Source organism: Oncorhynchus nerka, linkage group LG15 (assembly GCF_034236695.1).
Source record: "Oncorhynchus nerka isolate Pitt River linkage group LG15, Oner_Uvic_2.0, whole genome shotgun sequence".
Taxonomy (NCBI): domain Eukaryota; kingdom Metazoa; phylum Chordata; class Actinopteri; order Salmoniformes; family Salmonidae; genus Oncorhynchus; species Oncorhynchus nerka.
The window spans coordinates 69777114-69794398 of NC_088410.1; the positions used below are offsets into that span (position 1 = coordinate 69777114).

Sequence of the window (17285 nt, forward strand, 5' to 3'; positions counted from 1 at the left end):
TTTCTCAAACTCCCGCAGTAGTCCTGCAATTTTGTCTTTGTACCGTTTCATGTCCGCATCAGGTCTGGTCACACACACATCTCTCAGACAGGGGAAATGAGCAGGGTTGCCATTTGCCAGTTGCATCTCCCACAAAGTCAGCTTGCAACATTTTGTTCAGATTGTTCAAGTGTTCAGTAATATCAACCAAGAATGCAAGGTCCCGTAGCCATTCCTGAGATTGTAATTCCAACACCGGTTTTCCTTTTTTCTCCATGAACTGTCCGATTTCCTCTCGTAGATCAAAGAAATGCCTCAGCACAGCGCCTCGGCTTAACCATCTCACTTCAGTGTGGTATGGCAGGCTGTGGGTAATGTTGCTGTCGCTGAGAAGTTTGTCAAACTGACGATGGTTCAGACCTCTGGACCGGATGAAATTTACAGTGCGAACAACCACCTCCATGACGTGGTCCATTTTCAGCGACTTGCAACACAATGCCTCCTGGTGCAAAATACAGTGAAATGTCCAGAAACGATCTCCTCCATTAAGGGCTTGTACTTTGTCTTTGAACTTTGTCGCGACACCTGCTTTCTTTCCGACCATGGATGGCGCGCCGTCTGTAGCCAGGCTGACAGCGCGGGACCAGTCCACTCCAACTCTGTCCAATGCAGCAACGACAGAGCCGAAAATGTCCTCGGCTGTTGTGGTGTCCATCATTGGCACCAACTCAAGAAACTCTTCAGTAACAGTCAATGTCTCATCAACTCCTCGAATAAATATGGCCAGTTGGGCCACGTCTGTGATGTCAGTGCTCTCGTCAATTGCCACGGAAAATGCAATAAATGACTTGACTCTCTGTTTCAATTGACTGTCTAAATCTGCCGATAGTTCCGAAATCCTCTCTGCTATAGTATTCCTCGTCAGGCTAATATTGGCAAAAGCTTGTCGCTTCTCGGGACATACAAGTTCAGCCGCCTTCATCATGCATCGTTTAACAAAGTCACCGTCGGAATACGGCTTCGATGCTAATGCTATTTCGCTAGCAATTAGGTAGCTGGCTTTTACCGCTGCTTCACTGACTTCTCGGCTCTGGATGAAAGTTGACTGCTGTTTCCTCAGACCCGCCAGCAATTCGTTAATCTTATCTCTTCTCAGTTGTCCTTGCAAGCCGTCATATTTTTCGCTGTGATGAGTCTCGTAGTGGCGTCGAATATTATATTCCTTCAATACCGAAACTTGTTGCAAACACACCAAGCACGAAGGTTTTCCGTGCATCTCTGTAAATAAATAGGACGTGGTCCATTTTTCTTTGAAAATTCTACACTCCTTATCTACTTTTCTCCGTTTGGATAACGACATTTTGGCTAATGAGGGTGTAGCGGAGAGGTAGAGACCAAGGTATTAACAACGTCGTAACAAGCAGCAGATGGCGCATTGATACCGTCTGCTGTTTTCAGTCTGTCTCAGTGATGCGGCTTGTCTTCTACTCTGATGGAAAGAGTGCGCCCCTTAGCGGATAATCCATGAATTGCAGCGAATTAAAAATATTAATTCCATGTCTTTTATGCATTTTTTCCACTTTCAAATTATCCTGCGGGCCTGATCGAACCTCCTTGGGGGCCGGTTCCGGCCCGCGGGCCGTATGTTTGACACCCCTGCTCTAGAGCAAGGCTGCCCAACCCTCTTCATGGAGATCTAATGTCCTGTAGGTTTTCAGTCCAACCCTAATTTAGCATATCTGATTCAGCTAGTTAAGGTCTTGTTGAGCAGCTAATTAGTAGAATCAGGTGTGTTAAATTGTTAAAAACCTACAGCACGGTAGATCTCCAGGAAGAGGGTTGGGCAGCCCTGCTCTAGAGAACCTTACAGTTGCGGGCAGTGCAATTGCCGTACCAGGCGGTGATACAGCCTGACAGGATGCTTTCAATTGTGCATCTGTAAAAGTTTGTCAGGGTTTTAGGTGACAAGACACATTTCTTTAGCCTCCTGAGGTTGAAGTGGCTCTGTTACGCCTTCTTCACCACACTTTCTGTGTGGGTGGTACATTTCAGTTTGTCAGTGATGTGTACGGCCAGGAATTTGAAGCTTTCCACCTTCTCCACTGCAGTCCCGTCGATGAGATAAGGGGGTGCACCCTCTGCTGTTTCCTGAAGTCCACGATCATCTCCTTTGTTTTGTTGACGTTGAGTGATAGGTTGTTTCCAGGCACCACACTCCCAGAGTCCTTACCTCCTCCCTGTAGGGTGTATCGTCATCTTTGGTAATCCAGCCTACTAATGTTGTGCCGTCTGCAAACTTGATGATTGAGTTGGAGGCGTGCTTGGCCACGCAGTCATGGATGAACAGGGAGTACAGGAGGGTGCTGAGCACACACCCTTGTGAGGCCCCAGTGTTGAGGATCAGCGGAGTGGAGGTGTTTCCTACCTTCACCATCTGGGGCGGCCCGTCAGGAAATCCAGGACCCAGTTGCACAGAGCGGGGTTCAGACCCAGGGCCTTCAACTTAATGATGAGCTTGGAGGGTACTATGGTGTTGAATGCAGAGCTACTGTATAGTCAATAAACAGCATTCTTACATAGGTATTACCTCTTGTCTAGATGGGATAGTGCAGAGTGCACTGTGCAAAGTGATGGCGATAGCATCGTCTGTGGATCTATTGGGGCGGTAAGCAAATTGAAGTGGGTCTAGGATGACAGGTAGTGTAGAGGTGATATGATCCTTGACTAGTCTCTCAAAGCACTTCATGATGACAGAGGTGAGTGGCTTCGAGACAAGTCTCTGAATGTCCTTAAGTGGCCCAGTCTCAGCCCGGAGTTGAACCCGATCAAACATCTCTGGGGACACCTGAAAATAGCTGTGCAGCGACGCTCTCCATCCAACCTGACCGAGCTTGAGAGGATCTGCAGAAAAGAATGGAAGAAAGTCTCCAAATACAGGTGTGTCAAGCTTATAGCATCATACCCAAGAAGAATCAAGGCTGTAATCGCTATCAAAGGGGCTTCAACAAAGTACAGAGTAAAGGGTCTGAATACTAAAGAGGGGTTCTTTATATTTACTATTTTCTAATAAAATAACAGTGAAGACATCAAAACTATGACATAATAATAACACATGTAGTAACCAAAAAAGTGTTAACGAAATCAAAATATATTTTAGATTTTAGATTCCTCAAAGTAGCCACCCTTTGCCTTGATGACAGCTTTGCAAACTATTTGCATTCTCTCAACCAGCTTCATGAGGTAGTCACCTGGAATGCATTTCAATTAACAGGTGGGCCTTGTTAAAAGTTAATTTGTGGAATTTATTTCCGTTTGAGCCAATAAGTTGTGTTGTGACAAGGTAGGGTTGTTATACAGAAGATAGCCCTATTTGGCTAATTTGAAGAATCTCAAAAAATATATATATTTGATTTGTTAAACACTTTTTTGATACTACATGATTCCATGTGTGTTATTTCATAGTTTTGATGTGTTCACTATTATTCTACAATGTAGAAAATAGTAAAAATAAAGAAAAACCCTTGAACGAGTAGTTGAGTCCAAACATTTGACTGGTACTGCACTGAGTTTACCAAACATTAAGAACATCTCATCACACAGACCTGTTTCATGTCTCCCCATCATCCACAATGTGGCATTCAAACCTGTGTGCCCAAACCGTAGTTTACTCCACACAACTTCCTCTCTCCTACATCCCATACTCCCCACCTCTTCCTTAACTGCACATTATAAAATTGCCTCCCCTTACTTCTAGCATCCCACTCCCTTTGCCAAAGATTGAGCCCGGATCAAGGACTTGACTTCCCTGCGGCCCAGCGGGACCTGAATATCTACCCCCTCTCTCCTCACCGCACTCTTAGCCACCACATCAGCCTTCTCATTACCCTACACACCCACATGGGCGGGAACCCAGCAAAAGCTACCACCACTCCAATCCTCTCCAATCCCACAAACAGCACTATCTATCCAACCTGCGCGTCTCCACACTCAGCAGATTATTCGGTGGAGTTTAACATACAATATGTTGCATTACTGCCACCAACTGAACTATAATATAAATCCATTACCCTTTGTGATACAAAACGGGAAACGAGAAAAATAAAATACAAATATATTTTTAATTACCCTACCCACTACCCCATTCCACTACTTTGACCTTATCTGCTCCTGCACCATGCCAACTGCCTGGCCGACAGGACACCACCACTCAACTCAATTCAAGGGTTTTATTGGCATGGGAAACATGTTTACATGTCCAGTAAAATGACAGATATGTTTTTACAGTGCAGGTCTATACTGATCGGGTCTAGTTGTCGGATTCTCTCTCTCTCTCTCTCTCTATATATATATATATATATATATATATATATATATATATATTTAGTTTGTTTTTACAGTGCAGGTCTATACTGATCGGGTCTTGTTGTCCTTGGATTCGTTCAGAACGGGCCTCTATATTTTTTTACATGAATTTATGCATATCGGGTCCGGGTGGGAAAGCCCCAGGTCCATTTCGGAACCGGTCCGAGTTTTTGGACTCATAAAGGCCTCAAGAGTGAAGGTTTTGCCACATTCTTCGCAATCATTGCACTAGTTCAGGTTCTTCTTGTACTAGCCCCAATTTATCTTATAAGAAAACAAGCAACCAATGGTACACATATACACACAGACAAACTAATGAATCCGTAGTTGGGAGAGGCACAAAATTAGCGACCAACAAAAGTGCTTTATGTAACTTTATATTGGGTTTGAAAACCAAGTCCAGTAGCCTTTGTGGACATTTGCTCTCCTTTTACGAACTGGAAATGTATTCTTCGTACTCTGTTTATTGTTTTCTCCAATGCCTCAAATATCTAAACAACCACCACTGTTAAAGGAGTGAAATAGATAATAAACAAACGTGAAATAAACAATGAACAGTAAACAGTACACTCAGAAAAGTTCCAAAGAAATAGCGACATTTCAACTCTCATTAATAAACAATGAACAGTAAACAGTACACTCAGAAAAGTTCCAAAGAAATAGCGACATTTCAACTCTCATTTTATGGCTATCTATAGTGTTGTAGCAATGTGCAAATAGTAGCCAATGCAAATGTAGCCATATATTTCCTGTGACACTTCACAAAGATACAATCAGACTACATTAGTCTCTTTGATTGAGTGGAGTGGAGTTAAAATAATAATCATGGTCAAAATAATGATCTTTTGTGCGAATGTTTCCGTTGGAAACCGAATGAGATTCTCTCCATCTACTTATAATATACAGGTGACTGCGAAAAGGCAGGTGTTTTCATAACTTTCATTACCACATGGTAAGATAAATCCAGTATTGTACTATACTAGTCTTACTACGGAAAACATCAATGTACACTGTTATTGAAATGTAAATAATTTGTAGTAAATCAATACATTTAGCTACAAGTGATTTGTGATTAGCATGTCACGCATTACGTCATACGCAACGTGCCCCTGCAATTTGGACTAGAAACCCCCAAGCGCGAACCTGCCAACGCCCGCGCAGAGACAGAGAGGAGACGGTACGGAAAATCACTTTTTCATCAATAATTTTCCCCCGAAGAGTGGTTAAAAACTGTTATTACTAGCATGTCACTATCAACGTATGTATCTGGTTGTTTACTTAATTGGAGATAAAATGCTTCATTTTGTCAATCTCATTTAACAACAGCATCCGCTTGCCAGCCAGTCTACTGCAAACTAACGTTACTAGCTAGCAGCAGAGGAAGTTGAGAGCAAGCTAGGTCAACGGTAATCATTCATTTTCAATTAAATATTATATCTAAATGAGCTAACCGGTATGACAGGGTTCATATGAAAACAAATCACGTTATTATGTATTTATTCATCATTGACCGATCGCACTGTTGCTAACTGTGAACTTGGATAACTAAGTAGCTCGAATGGCGATGGTTGCTCACTGCTGAAAACTGCCAGGGAGAGTAACGTTACTGAGAGCCGGGAAGGGAAACTAAACGATGGTAGCCAGAACACACAATGTTTAATTATTTCAAGACAATGTAGTTTGTAAATGTAACGTTAATATTACCTAGGCGTGTTATTATTTTGCAAATTGTTGTGATTGTCGAACATTTCCCTATCAATGTGATAAAATTGTCACCAAACAGATTAGGCCATCGACTAGTACGATCCGTTACGTTATTTAGCTCGTATGTTATTACCAGGACATTATTCATCATTTACCCAGCTAAGAAGTTACGGTTGACATTCGGCCAATGTTTTGATGATGCTGCATTCCTGTGAAGTCCGGATGTTGAATCCGCACTAAAATTGATTGCATAGCTAAATAATCCAATAATGTTGGATGTTGCAATAAAACAGACGACGACTGGCCTTCCATGCTAATTACCCAGACTAATTCTAATCAAGGTAGTTGAACTTGATCCATGCCATAGGAAAGTGTGTGTGGTAAATTGTCTTGTGTAGAGCTGATTTCCCCTATTACACAGTGCCCTATATAGTCAGTGCTAATAGAAACGGGATCCAACTGAACATGATTGACTTTCTGTAGTACGTTGATTTAATTTGCTTGGTGTACCAGACAGTACAGTGGTGTGCAGTAATAGTAATTTGGCTGTCTTTACTAACATGGACCTTTGATTGAAGGGCTGGTTAGCAGTATGTGAGTCTGTGTTTTTCTACATAGCCAGTAGGAAGGAAACAGGGAGGCTGTGAATGATCACTAAAGCCTTTCAGGGTGAGCAAACCCCGCGTAATACCAGACACCGCCTTGCAGATAGAGCTTGTTTTGGTAGCCTATTACTGCACAGCATTTAACTGTAAGCCAAGAGGAGGAAGTCCCTGAAAACAATTGTACAACTACATTCTGTGTCCCCTGCTCTCTACATTTTAAAATATGAGTCATTTAGCAGACACTCTTACACAGAGCAAATTACAGTAGTGAGTGCATACATTTGAATACTTTTTTCGTACTGTAGAAGTGCCATAGATATGAGACGACATATTGGTTTGCTAGGAAGGGTAGCCTAATTTCACATTTCTACTGAGTTTCTTGCAGAATTTTTATTACAGTGAACCCTTGCAAATACAAAGGAGTGGGATGGAGAATCTTCTCTTTAGACATTCTTGGAATAGCCGAACACCCGCTAGTATTAGTTCAACATTAGATGCGTGTGTGGCGATGGAGACACTTTACAGTTGTAGTAATGACTGCATCAGCCTTTATCCACTCATTTGTATTTGTAGGCCAGCCAGCACTCGGAAGCAAGTTCAGCCAGATCAGTGAAATAAGCTTATAGATAAACCCACAGAATCAGTATTGACAGTCAGACAGATTCAGTGTAGTCTTGAGTCCACAGGTGAAAAGTCCACATTGCTTGGTGTTGGTTGGCAACTATTGGAGTTTCCTTTTAACAGTACATTTTATTGGCCTATATCAAATGATGAACAGAAGTGTGTGTGTGTTTGGAACGCCGGGATCGGGATAGGATCCTATGCTCTCATGGGTCTACGTGCACCAAAGATGGTGTCTGTAACCACTAGATGGCCCAAACCCCAGGCTGTTGTGCCTACTTTGAGTCCATCCGTTTTGACTTGGCCTTGGCAGAATTAGCTGTAGCCGTCTCATGACATCTGCTTTGGTCATGCAGGTCACCCTTCTGGAAGTATGATGATTGTATTAGCTATTAACAGTGTTGATTAGTTAAAAATAGACAGTGTCAGTGCAGGGTAAAATATGGGTAGACAGATAGACTGTCAGTGCTACTAGACAGACAAGGTGAGAAAACATTTTGCAGGCTGTGGGTTGAACATGCTCATTAATCTAGCAGGGGGCAGCAATAGGCTTTAATGGGTCCCAGTTTTGTCTGGTAAACCGCTCAGGGTGGAGGGGCTAGATGTGGCAACGTTTGGACTAGAGGTAGAACGATTATGATTTTTCAATACCGATACCGATTATTGGAGGACCCAAGAAGCCGATACCGATTAAACAGCCTATTTATTTTTATTTATTTGTAATAATGACAATTACAACAATACTGAATGAACACTTATTTTAACTTAATATAATACATAAATAAAATCAATTTACCCTCAAGTAAATAATGAAACATGTTCAATTTGGTTTAAATAATGCAAAAACAAAGTGTTGGAGAAGAATGTAAAAGTGCAATATGTGCTATGTAAGAAAGCTAATGTTTCAGTTCCTTGCTCAGAACATGAGAACACATGAAAGCTGGTGGTTCCTTTTAACATGAGTCTTCAATATTCCCAGGTAATAAGTTTTAGGTTGTAGTTGTTATAGGAATTATAGCACTATTTCCCTCTATACCATTTGTATTTCATTAACCTTTGACTATTGGATGTTCTTATAGGCACTTTAGTATTTCCACTGTAACAGTATAGCTTCCGTCCCCCTAGTTAGCCATTTCACTTCGGTTACACCAGCCTCATCTCGGGAGTTGATAGGCTTGAAGTCATAAACAGCGCAATGCTTGACGCACAACGAAGAGCTGCTGGCAAAACGCATGAAAGTGCTGTTTGAATGAATGTTTACACGCCTGCTTCTGCCTACCACCGCTCAGTCAGATACTTGTATGCTTGTATGCTCAGTCAGATTATATGCAAAGCAGGACACGCTAGATAATATCTAGTAATATCATCAACCATGTGTAGTTAACTAGTGATTTTGATTGATTGTTTTTTTATAAGATAAGTTTAATGCTAGCTAGCAACTTACCTTGGCTTACTGCATTCGCGTAACAGGCAGTCTCCTTGTGGAGTGCAACGAGAGAGGCAGGTCGTTATTGCGTTGGACTAGTTATCTGTAAGGTTGCGAGATTGAATCCCCTGAGCTGACAAGGTGAAAATCTGTTGCTCTGCCCCTGAACAAGGCAGTTAACCCACCGTTCCTAGGCCGTCATTGAAAATAAGAATGTGTTCTTAACTGACTTGCCTAGTTAAATAAAGGCATAAAAATTTTTTTTTTTTTAATTTTTAAAAATCGGCGCCCAAAAATACCGATTTCCGATTGTTATGAAAACTTGAAATCGGCCCTAATTAATCAGCCATTCCGATTAATCGGTCAACCTCTAGTTTGGACGTCTGTGGGTTCTTCTCGTGCAGACCACCTAAACAGTGCTATCACTCATAACTTGGCATCTGCATCAACTCACCCCAGCCAGTGTCCAGCTGCCTGGAGTCACTGTAGAAAGAGAACACCCTGATCAATCTGCTGTGTGTCCTACTGGGCCAGAACGATGGTCAGCACCACATCCTTAGGGTGTTGTGGTATGGAAGGATGGGGTCCATCTGTGCATGACCAGTTTGTTTGCACACGCTGTTTCTTTCACTCCTACGCTCTCTTGCTCACTTGAAATATGACTTGCAGTCTTGCTTTCTCTCTCTTCCTCGCTACATTTGTATGCAATTCACAACTAAATGATTGCCATCATATCTTTGAATTGCTTTCTGCCAGAAGTCAAAGAGCTCTGGATGAGTTATCTGTACTGGGGATTGGCATTTGACCTCTTTTGACTGTTTGTGTACTCACACATTTCTCGCTCTCGCTCTTATATATATGAGCTGAAATAAACAGGTGTGGCATATCAAGAAGCTGATTAAACGGCACGATCATTACACAGGTGCACCTTGTGCTGGGGACAGTAAAAAGGCCACTTTAAAAATGTGTAGTTCAGTCATACAACACAATGCCACAAATGTGTCAAGTTTTGAGGGAGTGTGCAATTGGTATGCTGACTGCAGCTGTCCGACTGATGAATCTGAGGAGTACTCATTTTGATTGACTTGGCCTTGCTCCCCAGTGGTTGGGTCTATGTCCACCCATGGCTGCACCCCTGCCCAGTCATGTGAAATCCATATATTAGGGCCTAATTAATTTATTTCAATGAACTAATTTCCTTATATGAACTGTACCTCAGTAAAATCTTTGTTGCATTTCATTTTTTTTTTTTTTGTTCAGTGTAAGTGCTAAAGGTAATATGTAATACCTGCATTGAACACAAGGGGCGTTGTTTTCAAACCCCAATGATACTCTGTAATCCAAAGGTTAGCAATGCTAACAAGTACATGTAAAATCTCATAGAGCATGCTAACTTAATGCTAATGAACGCACTACGAACTTTTTGTATATTTTTGGTCAGAATCTGTACAAGTAACTCAAATGCAACTCGGTTTGCTGCACGCACAAAACAAATACTAGCCAGCAAGGCTCTTGATCCAGGAGGGGATTTTCTGCTGGTATCAAGTGAATGGTTGATTGTGGAAGAGTTAACCACTTAGCTAGATAGCTAACTAGCTACTAAATTAGCAAACCAAATGCACAACTGCAGAGCATTTAGCACATTTTTAGACAGTCAACTTTGAATAGTTTGAAGATATTTAGCTGTGTATTCCGTACTGTAATTGGATCACATGGCGCATGCTGCACTACAGTTAGTGATTCACAAGGCTCGGGTCTCATCTTTGTGTGCTTGGAATCAAACATCACGTGACTGGGGACTACAGTAAGCGCCATAATAATGTAACGGGTGACATGAAGAACCCAATGTTTTTTTTTATCTCCTGAACCATTGCACAAGTTGACTGCAGGTATTTTACTTAAAGTAGCTACACGTATTCAAATTTATAATAAAAAACACTTAAGAATTAGTTTCAACAGTATTGGCAGTGTTGAAAAATCATCCAGTGGCTTTTTCCAAATACATGTTTTTATTTATTTTACCTCCCTAGACTAGTTCCGACCATAGGAATAGTAAGGGGATTGTTTTATAAACTTGTCCACATATGCCATTGAAACAAGTATTTCTCATGTTTTCAATTTTCTTTTGTTGTCCACCAGCCAAAGACACAATCCTGGTCACTTGAACATGTTTTAAGTCTTTAGCTCTTTCCGTCTCTGCCGTGAAACCACTCGCATTTGCAGTGGTATTAAAATAAATCTGGTATTAAAATAAATCTAATTGTCATTTTCTGTCAACGATCTACATGATACTCTGTCCAAGTGGAAGAAAAATGTTAACATTTTAGGAAAATTAAACACTATCTTGATTTAGATAAGTATTCAACCCCCTGTGTCAATGTATGTTAGAATGACCTTTGACAGCGATTACAGCTGTGAGTCTTTTTGGCATGCTCTCCAGCCAAAACTGTTCAGAAGAGTTTGCATATTATGACTCCTTTCTGTGATGTTTCATGTTTGGTTTGGACTAAGGTACAGATTTTGAAGGCTTTTCGGGCACATTATTCTGTAGCGGAGTCTATGTCCCTTCGTCGGTGATTGGTCAACAGTAGATATTCTTCAATAAATGATGTTGTCGTTCAACAAGAGACGACTTGTTTTCCTGCACATTTTTTCATTGAGAAATACAAACATCTTAGTTGTAAAATTGCACAACTAAGATCTCAAGAAATGTAATTCATTTCCGATTTATGTTTGATTAATTCAGACTAACAGTACTATTACTGCTTTTATTTTTTATTTTTAAATCAAGCAAAGGTCTTTTAAGAGTATGAGCACACTTGTTGGGGTCGGCTAGCCAAACTGAATCATGCTGATGCCTTAAGTCTATGAGCTTTCGACACCCATTTATTATTTTCTAAGTTCTGCAAGCTCTACAGCATAGAAAAACATTCTAGACGTTTCTGTGCTTTCAACTTCGTGGTAACAGTTTGGGGAAGGCCCTTTCCTGTTTCAGCATGACAATGCCCACAAAGCAAGAACCATACAGAAATGTTTTTGTCGATAGGTGTGGAAGAACTTGACTGGCTTGCACTAGCCCTAACCTCAACCCCGTTGAACACCTTTGGAATGAATTGGAACTGCAAGCCAGGCCTAATCGCCCAATATTACTGCCCGACATCCCTAATGTTCTTGTGACTGAATGGAAGCAACTCCCCCGTTCCAACATCTAGTGGAAATCATATCCATAATTGTGGAGGCTGTTATAGCAGTAAAGGGTGGACCAACTCCATATTAATGCCAAAGATTTTGGAATGAGATGTTCAAGCAGATGTCCACGTACTTTTGGTCATGTTGTGTATTATGTGACTTAAGCAAATTTTGACTCCTGAACATATTTAGGCTTGCCATAACAAAGGCGTCAAATATTTATTGACTTGAGACATTTGAGATTATTAACTAGTATCATTTAAAAAAAAAATATTCCACTTTGACATTATGGGGTATTGTGTTTGAACATTTTAAATTCAGGCTGTAACAACAACATTGTAAAAATTCAAGGGGTGTGAGTACTTTCTGAAGGTACTGTATATGTAATTAAAAGTCTCGTTCAAGTTTGGCTGTAGTTTCTGGCGCCTCCCTCATGTCAGCTGTAGCCAATACATATAGTCTATCACCTACACTTTGACATGTAGGCTAATTATTTATATACATTTGTTAGGGCTGTCCACAACAACATGTTGGTCGACTGAAAGTTGTCTGTTCTTTAGACCAATCAATTGGTCAATTTCTAAACGTATATTCTTCCATACATAGACACACCCTATGTGTTTTTTAGTAAAATCTCCTATTAGAGGTTGACTGATTTTTATAAAACATTTTTTCCCGTAACAATCTGTAATCTGCCTTTTTGGGCGCCAATTATGGCCGATTACATTGCAATCCACAAGGAGACTGCGTGGCAGACTGAACACCTGTTACACGAGTGCAGCATCAAAATGAATTATCCTACATTATTTGTCAAACATGACTGGTGTTTGGCCTTCAAAGTATTCACACCCCTTGACTTTTTCCATATTTTGTTACTTAGTGGTACATGTGGGTGCAAGGAGCCAAGGTAAGTTGCTAGCTTGCATTAAACTTCTCTTATAAAAAAACAATGGATATTTTCATAATCACTAGTTAACTACACATGGTTGATATTACCAGGTTAACTAGCTTGTCCTGCGTTGCATATAATCAATGCGATGCCTGTTCAATTATCATCAAATTACAGCCTACTTCAACTCCGCAAATGGGTGAGGATTTAAGAAAAGTGCATTTGCGAAAAAAGCACGATCGTTGCGCAAATGTACTTGATCATAAACATCAAAGCCTTTCTTAAAATCAATGCACAGTAGTACATAAAGAACTGCATATTTAGTTAAAATAAATGAATGTTAGCAGGCAATATTAACTAGGGAAATTGTAACTTCTCTTGCATTCAGTGCAAGCAGTGTCTGTATATGCAGCAGTTTGAACTCTGTGATGAACTTTTCTTGAAACATGATCAATTATTAACTTGGGTCTGGCCTGAAGCTTGTGCTAGCAAACTTGCAACATTGTATAAAATATTCTGGGTGCTCAGTTTCCAGCGCCAGTGAGCTTCGTACAGAAGCAGCAGTAGGCTATTTGCGCAAGGGTTTAAGAAGCAGTGTTTGACTTGGGCCGGAGCTCACCAGAGCTGAGTACTGGCACCTCAAACGTTCTACTGCTTGAGCTCCTGTTTCTCTTCTAGAATATTAGCTCAAAAGTATTGTGGAACTCCTGCACCTAAATATAAACGGTAGCAGCACCCAAAAACAGTATCGGAACCTATTTCAGGCCAAGTCGAGCACTGATAAGTAATCGGGTGTGGCTATTTTATGACGTTTCCACTGGGTCAGAGCATGAGATTTTTCGCAGAGTGGTTATCAAAAGGGAGAGGGCTGGAAAGATTTAAAAAATACATTGTGGAACTATTGTAATTCTCAATGGATGTAAAAAAGACTTCATTTACTTGCTGTTTGGGGTGAAGAAAACGTTTCCTTGAAAAGCTCTAAATGTCATTAGTGGTGGTGCGTTAAGCCAATCAGAAATAGTATCAGATCCCCATAAGGGAACATTTATATGTTTATATGTAGGCTTACTTCTATGTGTGCGCGTCCTTACTCAACATTGACAGGAGAACTCCAAACCAAAGACGGTGACTAAATTGTTGAAACTCGTAAATGGAATGAAATAAACAAACTTGTTGCTCACAACTGTAGCATAGGTTGTGAACTCTGCAAACAATGTGTCCTCTCAGACAATGAAAATGGGAGGACTGGAATAATAATATTGAAATGCATTACCAAAGTAACACACATTGTAGATTAGGAATTAACGGTAAATGTACAACCTGGGGTATATGTTATGGATAATTGATATACACTAAGAATCAAAGCAAAAATTCACACGATGCAAATAGTATGGGTAGCCATTTCATTCAAGGGTTTTTATTTTGACTCTTTTCTATGTTGTAGAATAATAGTGAGGACATCAAAACGATGAAAGAGCACATATGGAATCATGTAGTAACCCAGAGTGTTAAAGAATCAAAATATATTTTATATTTGGGATTCTTCAAAGTAGCCACCGTTTGCCTTGATGACAGCTTTGCACACTCTTGGCATTTTCTCAACCAGCTTTACCTGGAATGCTTTCCCAACAATCTTGAAGGAGTTCCCACACATGCTGAGCCCTTGTTGGCTGCTTTTCCATCACTATGTGGTCCAACCCATCCCAAACCATCCCAATTGGGTTGAGGTCAGGTGATTGTGGAGGCCAGGTCATCTGATGTAGCACTCCATCACTCTCCTTGGTCAAATAGCCCTTACACAATCTGGAGGTGTATTGGGTCATTGTCCTGTTGAAAAACAAATGTTAGTCCCACTAAGCCCAAACCAGATGGGATTGCTTATTGCTGCAGAATACTGTGGTAGCCATGCTGGTTAAGTGTGCATTGAATCCTAAATAAATCACTGACAGTGTCACCAGCAAAGCACTTCAACACCATCACCCCACCTCCTCCATGCTTCACGGTGGGAACCACACATGCAGAGATCATCCGTTCACCTACTCTGTGTCTCACAAAGTCACGGCAGTGGAACCAAACATCTCAAATTTGGACTCATCAGACCAAAGGACAGATTTCCATTGGTCTAATGTCCATTATTTGTGTTTCTTGGACCAAGCAAGTTTCTTCTTATTATTGGTCTCCTTTAGTAGTGGTTTCTTTGCAGCAATTAGACCATGAATGCTTGATTCATGTAGTCTCCTCTAAACAGTTGATGTTGTCTGTTACTTGAACTTTTAAGCATTTATTTGGACTGCAATTTCTGAGGTGCAGTTAACTCTAATGAACTTAGCCTCTACAGCAGAGCTAACTCTGGGTCTTCCTTTCCTGTGGCGGTCCTCATGAGAGTCCGTTTCATCATAGCACTTGGTTTTTGCGACTTCAAGAACCTTGCAAGTTTCTTCAAGGCAATGTTCCGCATTGACTGACCATGTCATAATGTAATGATGGACTGTCGTTTTCTTTGCTTAATTGATCTGTCCTTGCCATAATTTGCAGAATTTCTTTCCTTATTAACTTTTAACAAGGCACACCTGTCAGTTGAAATGCATTCTAGGTGACAAACTCACTAAGCTGGTTGAGAGAATGCCAAGAGTGTGCAAAGCTGTCATCAAGGCAAAGGGTGGCTACTTTGAAGAATCTCCTATAAAATATATTTTAATTGAACTTTTTGGGGGGGTTTCTAGTAAAAAATAAACAAAACCCCTTGCATGAGGAGGTGTCCAAACCTTTGACTGGTACTGTATATTTGTTACTGCTTGTTTTAGTCAATCTCGGTCGACCAACAGCCTAACGATCAAACAGTCGACTAATTGGAGTCAGCCTTAACATTTTATATAGACTTGTCTTTTCTTAACTGAATTTTTACTGTGTTTCGGTTTTCTAATCAATTTATTTGGCTATTTTGTTTAATGGCCTTGGTGCCCTGGCAGATTGGGAATCTCTTGAAGACCAAATGCCCCTGAGATCACAAAATTCCAGGCCTGGTTGTCTGTGTGAGTGGCCTGCAGTGGCTGGGGACTGACGTCACTATATTATCATGAAATAATATGGTAAATGATGTGTGTATACAGACAATGTTTTATTTTTATTTAGGCTGATTTCAAATGTGTTGTGCCAATAACATCTGCCATTGTCTAGTACTGTGCGTGGATATGGGTTATTGATTTGCTACTAGATGTTGCTGTGCTAATGATAAAGCATTTAGGCCTCGCTGTCAAATCAGTGTCTTGGGTCAGTTTGATCCGTTTATATTTATCTATCCCAAAACATGTATAGCTGCAATTGAAAGTATGCCACCCTCTTCTTCCAGGTCAGCCAATCAGATCTTTGTCTGCCTGTCTGCTTGTTGGTTTCTTCCCACTTCCTCTCTGTGGTTACTGATTTCCCCCTAGTAAAACGGACCATTTCTGCGTTATTGCGACCTTGGTCTTGCTTGTTCTACGGGTAGTAGATGGGTAAAGTGAAGATCAGTGTGAGGTGTGTATTCCGTAGCATCACAAAACCCAGTGTTCTCCTCACTGATGGAGCCCATTTCTCCATGCCAGCAGCCCAGCTCTGCTGTATGTGTGACCCTGCACAGCCATGCCTTGTTTGTGTGAATGACACTACTATTTAAATGACCCAAATGTCCTTCCCTCTGTCTATAGTTTTCTCCATTAGGGTCGTTTCTGGAGGTGTAGTTACAGAACAGGCCCCTGTCTCCTCCTATCGCCTCAGATCTAAAAGAATGGGATGAGTGGATTAGAAATATTCCTGACTCTCTATTCAACCCATCTGTCATCTATTGAAGAAATCCCCGTAATGCGGAAGGGTTTGGGGCAGGCAAGAGGTTGTTTTACAGACCAGGCCTGTGTCAATCAGCTATGGAACAGGAGATGTGTCTGGGTGTTGACTGTAGTCACTGTTGCACCTCTTAACCAACACTTCTCTTTCACTGAACTGTGATGTGGTCTCTCTGGCTGGATGGCGTGTGTAATGAAAGCATGGTTTATGTAATGAGCAAGTGTGTAATGACAGGGAGAGGAGAGGGTAGTGTGTGTACATGACACACCTGCATGTGTATTGAGAGCGGTTGTGTGTGAGTAGAGAAATGGAGGGAGATGGTCAGAAGACCCCATGGAAGAGATGTGTGATAGTGACTGTCAGAGCTCGGTCTGTCTCACTGGGTGAACTTCAGCTCATGATTATTCCAACCGGTCTTCTTCCTCATCTCTGATTCTCACGTTCACTCGGGCAGTATGCTGTCACTACCTCAGTCCGCAGTCCAACCATGCTGCTTGGAATGGAGAATGTAAATGGCATGAAGACAACATTTTCATGTTATTTTAGAAACAGAAAAGCGTAGGCCTTGAACAGGGTGCTCATTAGCCTGTAGCTGTCTCTGAGGCTGTCGTTCTACCCACTAATCTCTCTTCTGCTTCTTTTACACTCTAGATCTTGAATGAGTAGAGAGGTTTCTAAAGCACAGCTA

General features: G+C 41.1%; 1 protein-coding gene across 4 annotated transcripts in view; it reads left to right on the top strand.

Moving 5' to 3' along the window:
* Positions 1-5438: 5438 nt before the first annotated feature.
* Positions 5439-17285, top strand: part of LOC115143242 (cell division control protein 42 homolog) — a 24677-nt gene continuing 12830 nt past the window's right edge. For 2 of the 4 annotated variants that reach the window (XM_029683415.2, XM_029683418.2), the window contains exons 1-2: positions 5439-5518; positions 17249-17285. The exon at positions 17249-17285 is cut by the window's right edge and continues 104 nt beyond it. In XM_029683415.2, the coding sequence (XP_029539275.1) occupies position 17285 (1 nt within the window). In that variant the 5' untranslated portion in view covers positions 5439-5518; positions 17249-17284. Of the gene's footprint in view, positions 5519-5670; positions 5748-15843; positions 15865-17248 lie in introns of those variants that run through there. The other 2 variants (XM_029683416.2, XM_029683417.2) reach the window with 2 other exon arrangements.